This window comes from Hyaena hyaena, unplaced genomic scaffold (assembly GCF_003009895.1).
Source record: "Hyaena hyaena isolate Hyena2069 unplaced genomic scaffold, ASM300989v1 scaffold_104, whole genome shotgun sequence".
Classification (NCBI taxonomy): domain Eukaryota; kingdom Metazoa; phylum Chordata; class Mammalia; order Carnivora; family Hyaenidae; genus Hyaena; species Hyaena hyaena.
The window spans coordinates 2,839,174-2,855,831 of NW_024080736.1; the positions used below are offsets into that span (position 1 = coordinate 2,839,174).

Below are 16,658 nucleotides of genomic sequence, written 5' to 3' on the forward strand. Positions count from 1 at the left end.
CTAAACAGTACGGCCACTCATGAACAGACTGAAGTCCTTAAGAGCTTGTCCGGCAGAGCTTTATTTGAGGGACCCACACAAAAAACTTCACTTCCATAGCTTCTTGATAGACATATTCTTCTCGCTGTCCTTCTGCATGACCTGCAGAGAGAAAGCGTTAAGTTATACACTGAGCAAGTACACGCTTTCCCCACCGATCCAGAGACCCGGCCTACAAAGGCTGAAGAGGAGGCCTGTACCTTGGCTACGGCCATCTCAAAGTCCTCCTGTGTGACATGGACTCGCCGCTCCCGCAGGGCATACATGCCGGCTTCAGTGCACACACCCTGAGCAGAGAAAGGAAGCCAGGCACTGTTGCTGTGTGCCCTTGAACTCAGACCTTCCTGCCTCTGCCCCTTTAAACTTGGCCTCTCCGATTACCTTTACTTCAGCCCCTGACGCTCCAGGCATGAGCTCAGCAATTTTCCGCAGGTTGATCCCCCGGGTCAGGTTCATTTTCCGAGAATGAATCTTTAAAATGTCCAGCCGGGCCTAGAGGGGAGAAGAGGAAAAGCCTGAGCCCTGTGGCCTCCCCACAAAGCCAGAGCCACTCCCACCCTGCCCATCACCAACCTCCTCATTGGGGGGTGGGAATTCAATTTTTCTGTCGATGCGCCCAGGGCGGAGCAGTGCCGAGTCCAGGATGTCAATCCTGTTAGTAGCCATGATAACCTGAGTGGAGAAAGTGGGGTGGTGGCATCAGCCAAGCCCTTCCTCAGGCTGTATCTCACCCAGGGCCTTTCCTTGGACACCAACTCACCTTGATATTCTTGGTGGCCTCAAAGCCATCCAACTGGTTGAGGAGCTCCAGCATTGTGCGCTGCACCTCACTGTCCCCTCCAGAACCCCCCTCCAGCCGCGAGGAGCCAATGGAGTCGATTTCGTCCATGAAGATGATAGAAGGAGCATGTTCTCGTGCCATGACAAACAGCTCCCTCACCATCCTTGCCCCTGAGCAGAGGCCAGACAGGAGAAAGGAGCATTAAGGAGGCAATGAGTTCCCTACCCGCACCTCCCCCCACTCACCTCTGCTTCGTTTTCATGTTTTTAGTCACAGTTACCTTCCCCGATGAATTTCTGTACCAATTCAGAGCCGGAGACACGAATAAAGGTACAGTCTGTGTGATGAGCCACAGCCCGGGCCAACAGTGTCTTCCCAGTGCCTGGGGGCCCATATAGCAGCACCCCCTAGAGAGAAACAGGAGAATTCAGGGCAGAAGCCGGCCCCCACGTCACACTCCGTGAACACTTCCTGAGCGCTCGCTCTGGGCTAAGTCACACGCTACATGCTAGGAGCAGAAGTAACAAACGTCAAGGTCCCTCATAGAGCTGCTCTCTGAACCACCTCAGTGCTGTGGCAGCACTCCCTCCCACCCCTCTTCCATGGCGAGGGCCAGCTCAAGTGGGGTCCAGTCTATCCTGATCCCTCCCGAGTCCTGTACTCCCTCTGGCCGGGACAGGACTCGACAGGAACGCAGGGCCCTCCCGCAGAAACCTTGCTCACCTTGGGCTGTGCAATGCCCAGCGCCTCAAAGAGCTCAGGATGCTTGACAGGCAGCTCGATCACTTCTTTGATCTCCTTAATCTGCTTGTCCAGTCCACCGATCATCTCGTAGGTGGAATCTGGCACCTTCTCCACCATCATCAGTGACACCAGGGGGTCTACCTTGTTGGGCAAGATCTTGTGCAAAGTGTAGCTGTCGTTTCTTAGAGCCACTCGGCAATTGGGGGTCACCTGGGCAGGAGGAGAGACTTCAGCAAGTGGTGTGGGGAGAACTGAGCCCAACCCCCCACATGCTGCACTCACATCATTGATGTCGATGTTCTTGTCTACATCTACGACAAATTTGCCTTCGGGATGCACCTAGAGAAATGAGGGCTTGTGACCTTTCCTGATGGCCAGTAAACCACCCACCTTGCCCAGGAAGACCCAGAAGTCCTAAAATTAGAATAGAACAGGTGTCCGTGCTGGCAAGGGTACACACAAAGGTATGGGAATGCCCTGGGCGCTGGGCTGCCCCCTGGGGGCCATGCTGCCTTTACCTTAACCAACACTTTCTTCTTATCCATGGCCCGGACTACTTCTCCCACATAGGAGCCCTGCTCCTGCAGCAGCTGTAGCTCTTCCCGAAGCAGACGAACTGGATGGGAAACAGTCAGTGGTCACTTAGCTGCTTTGGTGTCCCCTCTCCTGTGACTCAATTCAATATGCATGAATTAAGCACCATTTTAAAGTTTTGGGAGAAAGGCCACAAAAAGAAGTCAAAATTTAGGTCTTTAAGGGAATTGCAATATAGCTCAGGCAAGGCAAGCACGTGAACAACTATGTAACAGTGCAAAACATGACCTTTGACTCTAGGAGAAAACAATAAGCACCAAACGTGAAGTCTCAATTTAGGGAGACCTGAACATCGGACCTCAGACAAACTGCCCACATATAGTCTTCCCATCTTTTCCACCTCACCTTTTGCGTTAAGCTCATTCCTCTGTGCCTGTAGCCTCCGGAGATTCTGGCTCTTATCATTCACAATCAGCTACGGAGGACAAGAAACATAGAAAATACTAGAAGGTTAAACTCTTGGCCAAAATCCTCAAGGCTGGTATGAGCTGAGTGACAGAAGAACACAGGGCACCTGCATGTTCCAGATTATCTACTATCCTAATAACACCGTCCTTTCTTCCAAGATTCCCCTTGGGGCCGAGGGCAGCCATCAAAAAAGGCTAGTTGTCCTAATACTGGTCCTGGAATAATAAGCCCTAATGGAAAAATGTTGCAGTGGCTGACACAGTTAACTTTTTGTGAGACAATAACATGGTAGAGTGGGAAGATCACTGGGTCAGAAGGCTAACTTCTAACCCCACTGCTGCCAATTAACAGGTAGGTAAAGCTAAGGGAAGCCTTTAAGAGATCTGTTACCGAACTGTAAGTAAATGTAGATGACATCACCTACCCTGCCTCTTTTCAGGACTCTTGTGGAGAACAAATGAAATCACCTGCAAAAGCACTTCAAAACCGATAAACTTAATACGATAGCTGCAAAGTACCAAGAGTTCAGAAATCGTCTTTGTGGCTGTCCTTCATCCAATATATATTTTCTCTGTTGCTACAGTCCTTGCTCCGTCTGTAGGCTAGAGCACTGGGCTGCCCAATGCCCTTCCAGTCAGTCCCATGAAATCAGCATTATACAGACTGGGCAACTGTCTGCCCTCCTCCCCTCCCCCTGCCCCCACCCAGTGTGCTCAATCTCTTCTCCTGAGCTGGTCTTCTCTAAGAAACCCGCTCATTCAGGCTCCTTCTAAAAGGAATGACCTTTGGCTAAGAATCAGGTCAGGTTAAAATCTGACTCTTCACAATGAGTAATAAACTGAATACTGATTACTTTCAAAGGAATGGGAGTAAAGAGAAATGAGACTTCGTATACTTATCATCATTGACCAGTTACTTCTTCCACTGCGCTGCCAGTGGAATTACATGTCATACATACACACACACACACATCTATACACGCACACACACACGTGTGTGTGTGTGTGTATATATATATATAAAACCTGTAGAAACACACTCCATCAATTCTTCCTCCCCTTTCTACTTAGAAGGGGATACCTCTGGCCCTCTGGAGTCCGTCCTCACCTGCAGTTCTTCAATCTTGGACAGGTAATATTGGCGGAGTCCACTGCCTGCCTTTCCCTCTTCCAGCTCCATCTGAAGACACAGTGTAATTATTAAAGAGGGTAAAAATCCAAAGGAAAACCCCACTTCCAGCCTGGACTTTGGAGGAATGATCTGGCTTCGAATTTCTCAGTCCATCTCTTTAGAACCCTCCACTTCCCCATGACTAAACTAAAGGCAGAAGAAGTATGCTGCCTACCTCACAAGACTTTCAGGAGGTTCAAGAGAACATACACGGGAGTGCTTTGTACAGAGTCAAGCGCATAGAAACCCGAAGTGTCATTACTACAGGCGGAGCCACCGGTAGGAACGGGGGCCCTGCCTCCTGCGACTCGCGGACGGGCCGGTTCCCGCTTCCTCCCTTCCCCTCACTCGCTCGGCTTCCACGGGGTCTTGTCTTCCTCTCCCGGCCCTACTCTTATCCGCCGGGGGCGGCACTGACACAGCAGATCCGGTCCCAGGCAGGGCCCCATCTGGATTGGTCGCCCCCTCCCCCGACCCACCCGACCCTCTTGCCCCCATCCGGCTGCCCACCTCGGATGACGCCTTCCTCGCCTCGAGGCCCAGTCCCCGCCCGTCCGCCGCAGCCGCCATACCTGCTCGGGTCCGTCAAGCGCCATCTTCCCTCTCCCGCAGAGACCGCCGGCATCTGAGCCGCCTTAACGCGCAGGCGCAGAAGCAAGGGTTTGGGACCCGACGACCCTGGCAGAGAAGAGTTCCGGGTCAATGGGCGGGGTGTGCGGCGAGAAGATTACAAAAACAGAGGCCATGATGGGAAGGTGGCTACGCGAGGTCAGGCGCTTTGGAAAGGGATGAGGCCACAGAAATCCTAAGTGTTTCCCTCCAGGAACTCAGTTTTAGTTAAGGTAATCTCCTCCCCTAGCCCCAACTTGCAAGTTACAGTACCTGGGGCCTCTCTCAAAATGGCGGACATTTGCAGCCGGGGACGCAAGCGACGGAAGCGGAAGTACGTGTCTGCCCACACGTGCCTCTCCCGGAGTAGTCAAAAAGGTGCTGGGGGCTCGTGTTTGTTGCGGCCAGTGGGAAAGGGAGAGTGGAATCTAGTGCTTCGGGAAGAGGGTTTTCACTTTCTACCTTGTCTCCGGTTTTAGTGACACTACCTCCTACCCACCCCGTCCCACCATGGGCAAGAAAAGCAAAGTCGGAAAGAGCCGGAGGGACAAGTTCTATCACCTGGCGAAGGAGACCGGTGAGTCAGGGTCCCGCGCTGTTTGGTACGAAGGGAGTGAGCGAACGAATGACCTTTTCAATTCGCCCCTTTCCGAATTATTGTTTCAATTTTGCATTCGGGGTGGTGGGTTGTGAGGCCGCAGACATTCTTCTGGGAAAGCGCCCCGCTGAGCTTAACATTTTGTCGGTCGCCAGGTTACCGCTCCCGCTCCGCTTTCAAACTCATCCAGTTAAATCGCCGCTTTCAGTTTCTGCAGAAAGCCCGAGCCTTGCTGGACCTGTGTGCTGCGCCCGGGGGATGGTGCGTAACCCCCGGTACCTGTAGCTCTTCACGGCTGTTGGGTTCCGGCCTTGGACGACTGAGAGTTGCTGTGGGGGAGGGAGGGATACGGTAACAATAATGTCAGCCTCAAACTTCCCTAGACGTCGGTCTCAGAGAAAAGGTTTGAAACGTGTACTTTACTTGATCTGGCCAGTGCACCAGTACACCTGGTAGTGGTTTCTGATAACACGAAGTGAGAGCTCTCCTTGTCAAGAGAGGGAAAGGAAGAGTCCTGGGTTCTTTTCGTCATTAGTATTTTTTTATAGGTTGCAGGTGGCTGCCAAGTTTATGCCTGTATCCAGCCTTATCGTTGGTGAGTAACAGGTGGCTCTCCTGAGTGTTTAAAGGGGTGGGAGTGTGAGGTGCAAATCGTGTCCTATGTTCTTTTCCTCCCTTCTTGAGGCAACCTTTTGGAATTCTCTGACCTGGTTTCTTCTAGGAGTGGACCTGGTTCCAATCAAGCCTCTTCCCAATGTGGTGACAATCCAGGAGGACATCACAACAGAACGCTGTAGGCAGGTAACAGGAATCTCTCTCTGGTTTACATGCAGACACCCACATCTGATCTCTCATTATCCAAGCCCCCTGAAGGCAAGCTTTTTTCTGTTTAACATGCTTTGAGCAGTGCTTGCATGTACACGTAAGCAGGCTCTTGACTTGCTTAGTCTCCACTCCAAGCTTTATTTAATCAGGAGTGAGGTGTTCAGAATGAAAGTGCAGAGATCTCATTGAAATCTTTTCCACGGGGCTCACTAGTAGAATGTGACTCTCATGAAGGTGCATTGTCGTTATTATATATTTTTGTCATCGTACCTCTGGCGCAGAATTTGGCCCATTGTGGGGATTCAGCAAGTGAGTGGGTAGACAGATGACTGGACCAGGGACTCCATTCCTAGCCATTTCTGTGTTTTTGTTGCTCTAGTCTCTCTCCCTCTTTCTAGGCCCTGAGGAAGGAGCTGAAGACCTGGAAAGTTGATGTTGTGCTCAATGATGGGGCCCCCAACGTTGGGGCTAGCTGGGTCCATGATGCTTACTCACAAGGTGCCAAGAGTGGGGCCTTGGAGAGGGGGGTAGAGGGAGGTGGAGGTGGGCATGTGATCTCAGGCTGCAGAAGTCCTCAGCTAATTGTCTCTCTCCCACAGCCCATTTGACACTGATGGCGCTGCGTTTGGCTTGTGATTTTCTGGCCCGTGGTGGCTGCTTCATTACAAAGGTTTTCCGCTCTCGTGACTATCAGCCTCTGCTGTGGATCTTCCAGCAGCTCTTTCGCCGTGTCCAGGCCACTAAGCCCCAAGCGTCCCGCCATGAATCTGCAGAGATCTTTGTAGTCTGCCAGGGTGGGCATCACTTTGTCGTTCCCATTACTTGGTTTCTTAGATCAAAGCATAATTGCTTACATACCCTATCATCTTAGGGTTCCTGGCTCCTGACAAGGTCGACAGTAAATTCTTTGACCCCAAGTTTGCCTTCAAGGAGATTGAAGTTCAGGCCCAGACTGTTACTGAGTTGGTGACTAAGAAGAGGCCGAAGGTGTGTTTGGGGGATGGGGCCACTCTCGGGTCCTGGCACTCGGGAGGTTGGGCTTGCTGGTTCTGTTAGACAGCTTCGGAGGGACTTCTTAGCCTTCCTTTTTTCCCTCCCTAAGGCTGAAGGCTATGCTGAGGGCGACCTCACCCTTTATCACCGTACTTCAGTCACCGACTTCCTCCGAGCTGCCAACCCTGTGGACTTCCTCTCCAAAGCCAGCGAAGTGAGTCCTCAGATTTGAGGGGTGGAAGGAAGCCCCAGAAACGTGACCCCAAAATCTCCCAACTCCTTTCCTTACTCCCACACAGATCTCGCTAGATGACGAGGAGTTGGCACAGCATCCCGCCACCACTGAGGACGTGCGGGCCTGCTGTCAGGATATCAAAGTGCTAGGGCGCAAGGAGCTTAGGTGTGTGGCGGGGGCGGGCCTAGCTGCCAGGGGCCCTGCAGCAGCTTTTTCCTCCTCGAGGCATCATTTGAGTTCAGCCAGCATCGCATCTCCTGGAACGGGCTGCTGCTGCGCTAGGGACTGGGGCGGGGGCCTGCAGAGGGGAACGGCGGGGTCAGTAAGGGGATTTCTGGGGCAGGTCCCTACTGAACTGGAGAACGAAGCTCCGGCGCCACGTGGCCAAGAAGCTAAAAGCGCAGGCGAAGGCACTGGACATCAGGTGAGGAGGGAATTAAACCAGGGTAGGTGTTGACTGGGTGTTGGTGGGGAAGTGTCCGAGAACGTAAGCACGCTGCTCGGCCCGTGGTCAGTCTCAGCTCCGGAGAGGAAGAGGAGGAGGCCGACGAGGAGTCCGCAGCTGGAACGGTGAGGCAGCCCTCGGAGGAGGAAGAGGAGGAGGAACAACTCGACCGGACCCTGGCAGAGATGAAGGCCCAGGAGGTGGCGGAATTAAAGAGGTGAGGGGAGTGGGGAGGGGCGTGGGGAACCCCATTGCGGAGGTCCTCAGGGTGCAGGTGGGGGAAGAGGGGGAGGCACAGGTGGGGAATCTGTAGAGCTGGGCAGGTGGAATTCCTCAATTGTCTTCTCAGGAAGAAAAAGAAGCTGCTGCGTGAGCAGAGAAAACAACGGGAGCGAGTGGAGCTGAAGATGGATCTTCCTGGGGTTTCTATTGCAGACGACGGGGAGACTGGCATGTTCTCCCTGCGCACCATCCGGGGTCACCGGGTGAGAGAGGGGTCAGGGCAGATTGAGGGGACAGAACAACCTAATTAGGTATTTGGACACGAGGGGCATTGAATGGCTTCTTCAAGTGTGTTGAATGTTTACGGCTCACAGTTGCTGTGTTCACCCATGAAATGAGAGGGGATTCATTTTTGGGGAGAGGAGACTGGGGGAAAAACCCAGAGCTTTGTGCTTGAAAGGCCAGGAAAAAACCTACAGCTAAAATGATGAGATTAAGGGGCACGTGGGTGGCTCAGTTGAGCGTCCCTCACTAGCTCAGGTCATGATCTTGTGGCCTAGGAGTTTGAGCCCTGCAGGAGTCTCTGTGCTGACAGCTCAGAGCCCACTTCATATCCCCCCTCTGCCCCTCCCCTGCTTGCGCAATCAAAGTAAGTAACGTTTAAAAATATTTAAAATAAGATCAGGAACGTTTACGAGTGGGATATGTATTTATTCTGTAGAACTGGAATTTGAGAACCAAGAGGCCCTTTTAGCGGCAAGCTTCGGTTCTGGTAGATGCAGCCAGGGACCGGGGACGCCGGCATGCATGAGGGTTTCCTTCAGGGGAGGGCAGCGTTCTTCAGTTCACTGAGACCAGGTTGGCACCTTGTTGCCTGAGGCTGCTACGTGGTGCTTTCTGCCAAACACACACTGGAGAACCTGCTTTTCCATCATAAAAGCATCAACCAGCGAAATGAACTTTTGTGGCTCTTGTGTGCTAAGGGCAACCAGGTCATCTTTGTTACGAGTGCAGAAGGGAGTGAGCGTGGTGTCATGGAGCAGACTGCCACGGACTCATTCTTTGCCTTAGTTTCCTCATCTGTGAAAGAATAATAGCACCTACTGACTAGGGTTTTGGGGAGGAATGTAAAGGGTTTAGATATAATAATCACTGGTAACGTGGTAAACTCTTAGGAACAGCTGGCTTTGTCATTAGTAGATTTCGAGGTTGATGGTAAGTGAAATTGTTCTTGTTGGATGTGTTGCCTGGGCTCTTTCATTTAGTGGAAACAAAATGTGTAGATTCTCCGAAGGTGATGTGCTTTCTGAGAGTGATTTTTCTAAGAGAAACCAGCGTTTCAGACTGTTTTAACGTTTGATGTTATATATAGGTTTTGGGGTATTTTTTAAAAACTTATTTCTGATACCGTTGAAGACCAGACCGACACGTGGGAGTGGCCTGGCCCAGAACGGGACGTGCTAACCATTTAGTCCTGTCACTTCAATGAATTTGCCACAGTGTATTTTCAAGCTTTGCTAATAACATAGTTTTCTTCCCTGTATGTTCCTGCTACGTCCCCTTGATCTGTTGGTTTCTGTCAAATTCTAGCTGTTAGAGGAGGTAACAGAAGGAGATATGAGTGCTGCAGACACCTTTCTGTCCGATGTGCCAAGGGATGACATTTATGTATCAGATGGTGAGGATGACGACACATCCCTGGATAGTGATTTGGATCCAGAGGAGCTGGCCGGAGTTGGAACTGCACGTCTAAAGGACCAAAAGCGGTGAGGCGGCGGTGTGTGCGTGCGTGCGTCTCTGCGCACGGGAGGGCGGACTGACCCCCGCAGTGTGCGTTCTGAAGCAGAGCTGGTCATAGGGGTCGCCAGAGGGAGTCAGGGAGCAGGCCCTCTAGGGCACTGACCCTCCGCCCGTTCTCGGGTCTACAGCGTGCAGTTTGCTGAAGTAGAAGGTGGAAAAGAGGAAGCAGAGAATCCGCTGCTGGTACCACTGGAGGAAAAGAGGGTGCTGCAGGAAGAACAAGCCAGTCTGTGGTTCTCTAAGGTAAGGAGAGGCTGGCAGCTCAGACGGACAGGGTCTTAGCATTCCCGGGGAGAAGGGCGGCTGAATGTTCCCCTTCTCCGTCACAGGATGGCTTCAGTGGGATGGAGGATGATGCGGATGAGGCCCTGGAGATCAGTCAAGCCCAGCTGTTGAACGAGGGCCGTCGGAAGGGGCGGCAGCAAGTGCTGCCACCACCTTCCTGTTTGAAGACGGAGGAGAGAGCTCCCCAGTGCCAGGAGGAGCAGCCAGCAGGGGCAGAGGCTCCGTCGGAGGCAGAGGCCACCAGCAGGCCGGGCGGGGAAGAGAGAGAGGGCAGCTCAGACAGTGACAGCGACAGCAGCAGCGAGGATGGAGAGAGGTGAGTGGCTGCGGGTGACGGGAGAAGGGGCGAAGCAGCAGCGGTTCTGTTTCTCCATGTTTGGGTTCTCTGCTTTGGGGGAAATTTTAAGACATACCGGTGATTCTGATTTAAGTGGTCTGCAGCACAGCCTGGGAGGGTGTTTCTGGAAGTTCAAGTTTTAAACAGGAAGCACAGCTGAGGCGAGAGGCAGGTGTGGGTCTGGGGGGTGGCGGCACAGTCACGTGCTTGTCGTCCTGCAGTTGGGAAACAAAGCGTGGAAAGAAGCGAAGCCGTGGGCCTAAGTCAGATGACGACGGGTTTGAGATCGTGCCCATCGAGGACCCAAGTGAGCGCCACACCTTACGGAATGGGAGGCGACGGTGGAAGTTTCAGTGTTGGGAATGGAGCTTTGAGGTTGTCCCTTTCTGTCTCTAGTGAAATATCGGATACTAGACCCTGAAGGCCTTGCCCTTGGTGCGATCATTGCTTCTTCCAAAAAGGCAAAGCGGGACCTCATAGATAATTCCTTCAGCAGGTAAGGGGGCTGGAACATCATGAGAAGTGGTCTTGGCTGGGGGTGGGTAAGGGGGTGATGCTGCTTCAGGAAGCCTGGAGTCCTCAGGGCTGCTGCTCTCTCTCTGCTTAGGTATACGTTTAACGAGGAGGAGGGGGAGCTTCCGGAGTGGTTTGTGCAGGAGGAAAAGCCGCACAGGATGCGGCAGCTGCCCATCGACAAGAAGGAGGTGGAATACTACCGCAGACGCTGGCGGGAAATCAATGCACGTCCCATCAAGAAAGTAGCAGAGGCCAAAGCCAGAAAGAAACGGAGGGTAAATAGTGGGGCTGCTTGAATGCAGGGGCGGGAGTTGGGGGGAGGAGGCCTGTCTGATTGAGCACCCGCCCCCAGATGCTGAAGAAGCTTGAGCAAACCAAGAAGAAGGCCGAGGCTGTGGTGAACACCGTGGACATCTCCGAACGAGAGAAAGTGGCTCAGCTTAGGAGGTGAGGGAGAGGGATCACCTCCAAAGGTGCATGGGGTTGAAAAGGGCAGCAGGAAGCCTCGAACCTGTTTCTTCTGTTTTATAGTCTCTACAAGAAGGCTGGCCTCGGCAGGGAGAAACGCCAAGTCACCTACGTCATAGCCAAAAAGGGTGTGGGCCGCAAGGTGCGCCGGCCAGCTGGAGTCAGAGGTCACTTCAAGGTGGTGGACTCCAGGATGAAGAAAGACCAAAGAGCTCAGCAAAGGAAAGAGCAGAAGAAAAAACACCGACGGAAATGAGCAGAGCCACCAGGGCCTCCAGTGTGAGGACATGGAAGTGTGATTCTGGCTTTGCTTGCATCCCACTCAGCTGGACAGACAGGTGGGGTGCCCAGAACTCTCAAGGTGGTCCTCATGGTGAGGGTAACACCCCCCACGGATCTTCTGATAGGAACGTGGGGTACTGAATGAACACTCCTACCTTTAAGGTCCATGTTGGGGTAGCATATTCACTCTCTCTAGGCAAGTGGGGCCTCTTGGGTCTTCCCCCCTCTTCTTCCATTCATCCAAATAAAGCCAGGGCACTATTTTTTCCTGACATTTTAGTTCCCATGAAGCATTAACTCAGAAGCACCTGGGTGTTCACACCATGTGCTGCACGGTTACAAATCCTACTTCGTATGTACTCACTGTGAAGTACAAATGACAAACAATCCACAGGTCCCAGTAGTAAAACATTTACTAGAGCAAGCAGAGAGGAATGCACATCTTAAAGAAACCTTCACAAAGTCACAAAATTCGAAGGATGTATATTTCTTTTCCTTTTATAAACAAGATAGAACAAAAATCATCAAAATCATTTCAGCAAAAGATTTTTCTACCATTGTGGCAAGTTAAAAAAAAAAAACAATGAAATAGAAGACACTTTAAAAGCTGTCAGAGTTTTTGTTTGTTTAAATTTAGCAATACTTCAGACCTGGAGCAATCTGGTTTCCAGGAGCATCTTTTCCTCCTCAAGGGCAGAGGTTCTGGGTGTCACCGCCGCTGCTTCCTGTCTCAGGACTGGATACAACCCTGGCTGGGGAACCTGACCATGGACTCCCACTTTGAATTAGGCATCTCCCTTCCCTGCAAAGTCTAGAAGCACCGAAATGCTTCCTCAAATCTCTCACAAATACTTCAGTGGGTTGGTGTACAGAAAGCCAACTCCTAAAAGGGACTGCCTGGCCAAACAACTAAGAAAAGGAATTTTATCTGTAGATGTTGATAAGGTGACAGTTTAGTAAAAAATATAAGCTACATATAATATAAACCTAGAGTGAGTTTTGTGCCCTACAAGGCCCGTTCCTCGAAGGTATCCCCAACTGACCTTGATAACTCACCCAGAGCCCATAAGGAAGTTCCCAGCTCTCACTGCTTCCACGGACCAAAAGCAGCTTCCTACGAAGACATCTGAAAACTGATCCAGGTGAAGGAGTAATGTCTCCAAGCTCCAGCTATCCACTAAGGGCAGGGGGCCCTTACACTGTGGGCCCCAACCCAGCCCTGAGACACCTAGTTACCAAAAATCTTTCTAAAAATAAAATTAAAGACAATTGATTTCACGCTTGAGCACATACCCTCTAACTGTCCCATCGACTTTTCTTGCGCTTGGGTGGCTCAGGGACAGCGAAACCGTCAGCTGTCTTGTCTGTCTTGCTGTCCATCTTGTCCACCTTGATGTCCACTTTGGGGTCCACCTTGCTCTCACGATTACAACCTTCCTTCCTGCTTTCACCATTCCGACCATCGTTTGCACCTCGGCTCTCTCCATGTCGGCCTCCACCTCCTCCGTGCCTGTTCTCTCCGTGGCGGTGACCATCAGCATGACGGCTGCCACTCTCTGGGTAGCGGTATCCGTCTCCATGGCGACCACCCTCTCCGTGACGTGGGCTATCACCATGCCGATTACTCTCTCCGTGACTGTGGCGGCTGCCGCCACGGTTTTCAGTATATCGCTCTCTCTTCCCGTTGCCTCCAGCAGGCCCTTCTCGGCTGTTACTCCCTGAAGCTGTGTTGTTGACTCCCTGGGTTCCAGCAGAAGGGTAGGTCACTGGAGCGCCGCTGAGGCTTCCGGTGTTGCCAAAGCCTGGGATGCCCTTGGTGGCGCTGGCAATGGGGCTGTCTGGACTGTTATGGCCCTGCTGGGCTGAATTAGTTGGAACAGAATTCAAGCTCCCTGCACTAGTCCATCCACTTGCGCCAGCAGCAGAGCTTCCCGCCTTCTGGTTGCTTAAGCTGGCAGCAACAAAGTGACTCTTGTACTGTGACTAAAAGAGACAACAGGAGTAGGTAAGACACTGGGTTCCAGAAAATTGGGCAGGTAAGCTTGGCAATGAGAACGTACACAAATTCTGTGCTACCCCGGCACTCTGAGCATCCTGATGGCCCCACAACTGTGGTATCTCTGTTCCTCTTACTAATGAGAAAGAGTAAACCTAGGGACTGAACTGAAACATCACTCCATCACTCTGAGGGCAGATAAAATGTACAAAGTAAGGCTCAGCTGGTTAGCCAGCTAACTGGAGGAGTAAGTACCGAAGACGGGTTCAGAATTCAGATTACAAAAGCCTTAGAGGTGGGCACACTCTAGGCAGTGGAGGCAGGGAGGGAGTGCCAGCCCTGCTGCAGCACAACAATCCTGGGCTCTGGGATGACCGAAGTCAATGGCCAGCAGGAGGAGATTTCCTACCTTCTACACCTCCATCTGCAGGTAAGCTACGGCTAAGTTTATACTCAAAACTGAAAACCATGAGAAGGCCCTAAATCCAGCATCAAGCGTATAAGCCCAGGTTACCATCTCAGAAAGACTAGGCCCATCATCACAGCCCAAGAGTTAACTGGTGAAAGCTAGTTCATATGCTTAAATCCAGACCTGGAAAGCTGCTTTCATGGCTGTCAGCCGATCTCCCATGGCTCCTGTGGAGGGCTTGTAGGCCTCATAATTGCTCATCACGTTGTTGTTGTTTCCTCGGTCCTAAAAAATAAGCACACCCGTGAGGACAGAATGGGCCTCAATATACTGGAAACGGAAGTGGGTGCTGCAATGGGAACAGGATATTTTTATTTCTATCTTATGAGGGAAGGTACAGTAATAATCGTTTTAAAGTGTTTTATTTATGCCTTTTAACCCATTGATTGTTTTGGGGGAATTAGCCTTAATATATTAGAAATGAAGTCAGATAATGCTGAAAGCTGATCATGTGGTATTTACACACAAACCTGATATTTATGTAGTTCTGTAGAGCTTTATGCTAAAGATAAAGAGGCCACAAGGCAGTCTATATGGCATATGCCAAGCTCAGGCTCTGAATCCATTCTTAAAATAAGCCTGAGTCTCAGCTTCAGCACTTAGTGGAGTATAACTTCAGGTGCCTCAGTTTTATTGTCCATACTTGCTATCACTGGGTGGCTGTGAAGATTGACTTAATACATGCCAGGGCCAGCCGCTGCAGGCAGTCACGTATGTTAAGTGCTCAGTGTTAGCTATTGCAGCATGTGTCCTGTGCGTCATGGTTACTGAGACATAGGAGGGGACTCTTTATCAAAGACACCAAGTTAACTATAATGCTCCAGAAACAGACTGGCAGCTTTCTACTTCAGTTTAGGAATCAAAGTTAAGAAAGCCAGTAAGGGGACACTTTTGTTACCTGTTTGTGAGGAAAGCTAGCTCTCACCTCACTCTGATGCTATTTCCCACCAAATGTAGAAAGCATTCCTGAGTTTAGTTACAAGATAGGGCTAGAGTTTACAGAGTGACTCTACATCTGTAGCAGTAGGCTCTAGGCCAGTGCTGGAGGGCTTGTAAAAACAGACTGCTGGGCCCCACCTCCCAGAGGAGTTTCTAACTCAGCAGGCTGGGCATAGTGCACGAATTTGCAGTTACTGCTGCCAGGGACCACAATTTGCAAACCAATGCTAATCTAGACGATTTCCTGAGCATGTCTAATCCCCACCTACACATGGTGCTTCTTCAATAGAAAGTCACAACATTCTCTTCTAGACAGGATTCTGAACTCATGGAGGGGGTCTCAGGTAGATGAGGGTAGTTGTAACCTCTTCCAGGACTCAGGACTAGCCCTAAGGGCACTACTATAGTCTGGACTCACCGTGTTCTCTGAGCCTAGGCCAGGCCGCTCCCTGTAGCCTAGGCCACCTCCACCAATGTTCAGCTTTTTGCCTTTGCCTCCTTTAAAGCGGGATTTCCGAAACCAGGCATTCTGTGTTGAACACAATTCAGGGTTAAGCCAAGGGAGGAAGAGGTGGCCAGAGAAAGAAGACAACATCAAACAGGAAATTAGGGGGAGGGGGGAACTTACTGCTTCATCTTTAGCCAATGTTTTAGGAACAGTTTAGCTTAGTCCACCAAATTTGTCAGGAGTCTTAGCACCTTATCTAAGACTTCCGTTACTGCTGTTTTTCAGGGCTTCCAGGAAGGGAAGTGATTAGATAAGCCTCAGGTGCAGAACACTTACTCTGGCCTCTTCTAATTTCCTAGAGAAAAACGAACTGATTTTCTATTTCTCAATCTTTATACATACCACTGGACTACACAAATTTGGAGCTTTTAAGAACTGGTGGGTTCAGAAGTGAAGGAAAAAGGTTAAGTAAAGTGAGGTTCATCAGAACTGGCTCCAGGGGCAGACGTCCAGGACTGGTAAGCCACATAACTGAAAGTTATATTTATCCATAACCCAGAGTGTTCCTTTAACTTATCACTAGTAGAACACTACTAATCAGATTTATTCCCATCGTCTTCAGACTGCAAACATGAATGGGAGAGGTTAGCCCTTTATCTGACAATTACATGTTATAATCTAAGCGAAGTACTTAAGAGTTAGGGCTGGCTTCAGAAAGGCACTAACCAGGGAAGCTAATCACACAGTCTGAGAGCACAGGAAACATGAGGCAGAAAAGAGGATGCAGGAAAAAGACAAAATCTATCCTGTTTGAAAATGTAGTTTACAATTGGCTCTCTGTAGCCAGGAAAGAGAAGGAAACACTATTCTCCTTCCTGCAATGCAGGTCCTTACTCCCAGAACCCCGAGCACGGGCAGCAGTACCACACTGTAAGTTGCCTTATGAATCTGAAAAACACAGTCTTTATTACCTGAATGTTTATACTGAACCCATCTGTAATATGGGGATGACATATTAAGATGATTTAAGATTTAATTCAACAGAATGCCCAGGTTTGGATCGGTAATCGAGGTGGTGAAAGGTCTGAGACTTAAGTCTGTGAAAAATAGTTAAATGCATCATTTTCGTAAGATGTCACGTATTTTTAGCCGCCCCTCCCTCCGCCCCAAGGAGAAGACTGAGGGAAGGGTGGAAAGGAGAATAGCAGTCATCTTTGAGATTAAATGTACAAGTATGCTATGAGGCAAGCAGGCAGAAGTTTCAGAGGGACAGATTTTAGCACAAAGGGATAGCTTTACAAACAGAGGCTGCTTGCTGTAAGACGATAGCAGACAGATCAGACGAATTTTAGATGCTGATCTGTACCTCATAAGCACTGTCCCCACCCATGGCCCCAACTTTCCTGTCCTGTCCTGTTTTCGGTTATTTTCTCAAGCTTGTTGAGTTTTTATTCC

The 16,658-nt window shown here is 50.6% G+C and overlaps 3 protein-coding genes across 6 annotated transcripts in view; 1 reads left to right on the forward strand and 2 right to left on the reverse strand.

Annotated features, from left to right (window-relative positions):
- Positions 1-37: 37 nt before the first annotated feature.
- PSMC5 (proteasome 26S subunit, ATPase 5) lies at positions 38-4,415 on the reverse strand. Of its 2 annotated transcripts, none has more exons than XM_039235917.1 (12): positions 4,309-4,415; positions 3,674-3,745; positions 2,504-2,573; positions 2,083-2,180; positions 1,847-1,903; positions 1,544-1,774; positions 1,101-1,227; positions 800-990; positions 613-711; positions 421-531; positions 240-326; positions 38-141 (listed from the first exon to the last, which is right to left on the reverse strand). In XM_039235917.1, the coding sequence occupies exons 1-12, from the start codon at positions 4,330-4,332 to the stop codon at positions 88-90; spliced, it is 1,221 nt and encodes a 406-aa protein (XP_039091848.1). In that variant the 5' UTR covers positions 4,333-4,415; the 3' UTR covers positions 38-87. The 2 variants fall into 2 exon arrangements, with proteins under 2 accessions (XP_039091848.1, XP_039091847.1); XM_039235916.1 differs by having other exon boundaries at positions 4,247-4,331.
- Positions 4,416-4,543: 128 nt separating this feature from the next.
- On the forward strand, positions 4,544-12,624 carry FTSJ3 (FtsJ RNA 2'-O-methyltransferase 3). Of its 3 annotated transcripts, none has more exons than XM_039235913.1 (21): positions 4,544-4,578; positions 4,825-4,922; positions 5,099-5,204; positions 5,492-5,538; positions 5,665-5,744; positions 6,167-6,266; positions 6,368-6,562; positions 6,640-6,755; positions 6,871-6,975; positions 7,061-7,161; positions 7,340-7,420; positions 7,512-7,658; positions 7,791-7,926; positions 9,254-9,429; positions 9,592-9,706; positions 9,793-10,064; positions 10,307-10,392; positions 10,482-10,581; positions 10,693-10,876; positions 10,954-11,048; positions 11,133-12,624. In XM_039235913.1, the coding sequence occupies exons 2-21, from the start codon at positions 4,856-4,858 to the stop codon at positions 11,323-11,325; spliced, it is 2,502 nt and encodes an 833-aa protein (XP_039091844.1). In that variant the 5' UTR covers positions 4,544-4,578; positions 4,825-4,855; the 3' UTR covers positions 11,326-12,624. The 3 variants fall into 3 exon arrangements, with proteins under 3 accessions (XP_039091844.1, XP_039091845.1, XP_039091842.1); XM_039235914.1 differs by lacking the exon at positions 4,544-4,578 and adding an exon at positions 4,704-4,723; XM_039235911.1 differs by lacking the exon at positions 4,544-4,578 and having other exon boundaries at positions 4,730-4,922.
- DDX42 (DEAD-box helicase 42) overlaps positions 11,747-16,658 on the reverse strand; it is a 39,647-nt gene continuing 34,735 nt past the window's right edge. Inside the window, exons 16-18 of the mRNA XM_039235910.1 lie at positions 15,174-15,284; positions 13,940-14,041; positions 11,747-13,334 (exon numbers count right to left, since the gene is read on the reverse strand). Of these exons, the coding sequence (XP_039091841.1) occupies positions 12,648-13,334; positions 13,940-14,041; positions 15,174-15,284 (900 nt within the window). The 3' untranslated portion in view covers positions 11,747-12,647. The remainder of the gene's footprint in view (positions 13,335-13,939; positions 14,042-15,173; positions 15,285-16,658) is intronic.

What these genes read in the sequence shown, in the direction of transcription:
- FTSJ3 (XM_039235913.1), top strand. Translation starts at nt 4,856, where the DNA reads ATGGGCAAGAAAAGCAAAGTCGGAAAGAGCCGGAGGGACAAGTTCTAT. An exon ending in TGTATCCAGCCTTATCGTTG is followed by an intron (nt 5,539 to 5,664) that starts GTGAGTAACAGG and finishes GGTTTCTTCTAG; the next exon opens with GAGTGGACCTGGTTCCAATC. An exon ending in CCAGTCTGTGGTTCTCTAAG is followed by an intron (nt 9,707 to 9,792) that starts GTAAGGAGAGGC and finishes TCTCCGTCACAG; the next exon opens with GATGGCTTCAGTGGGATGGA.
- PSMC5 (XM_039235916.1), bottom strand. Translation starts at nt 4,306, where the DNA reads ATGGCGGCTGCGGCGGACGGGCGGGGACTGGGCCTCGAGGCGAGGAAG. An exon ending in AGAACATCGACATCAATGAT is followed by an intron (nt 1,775 to 1,846) that starts GTGAGTGCAGCA and finishes CCTCCTGCCCAG; the next exon opens with GTGACCCCCAATTGCCGAGT. An exon ending in AGGCCACCAAGAATATCAAG is followed by an intron (nt 712 to 799) that starts GTGAGTTGGTGT and finishes TTCTCCACTCAG; the next exon opens with GTTATCATGGCTACTAACAG.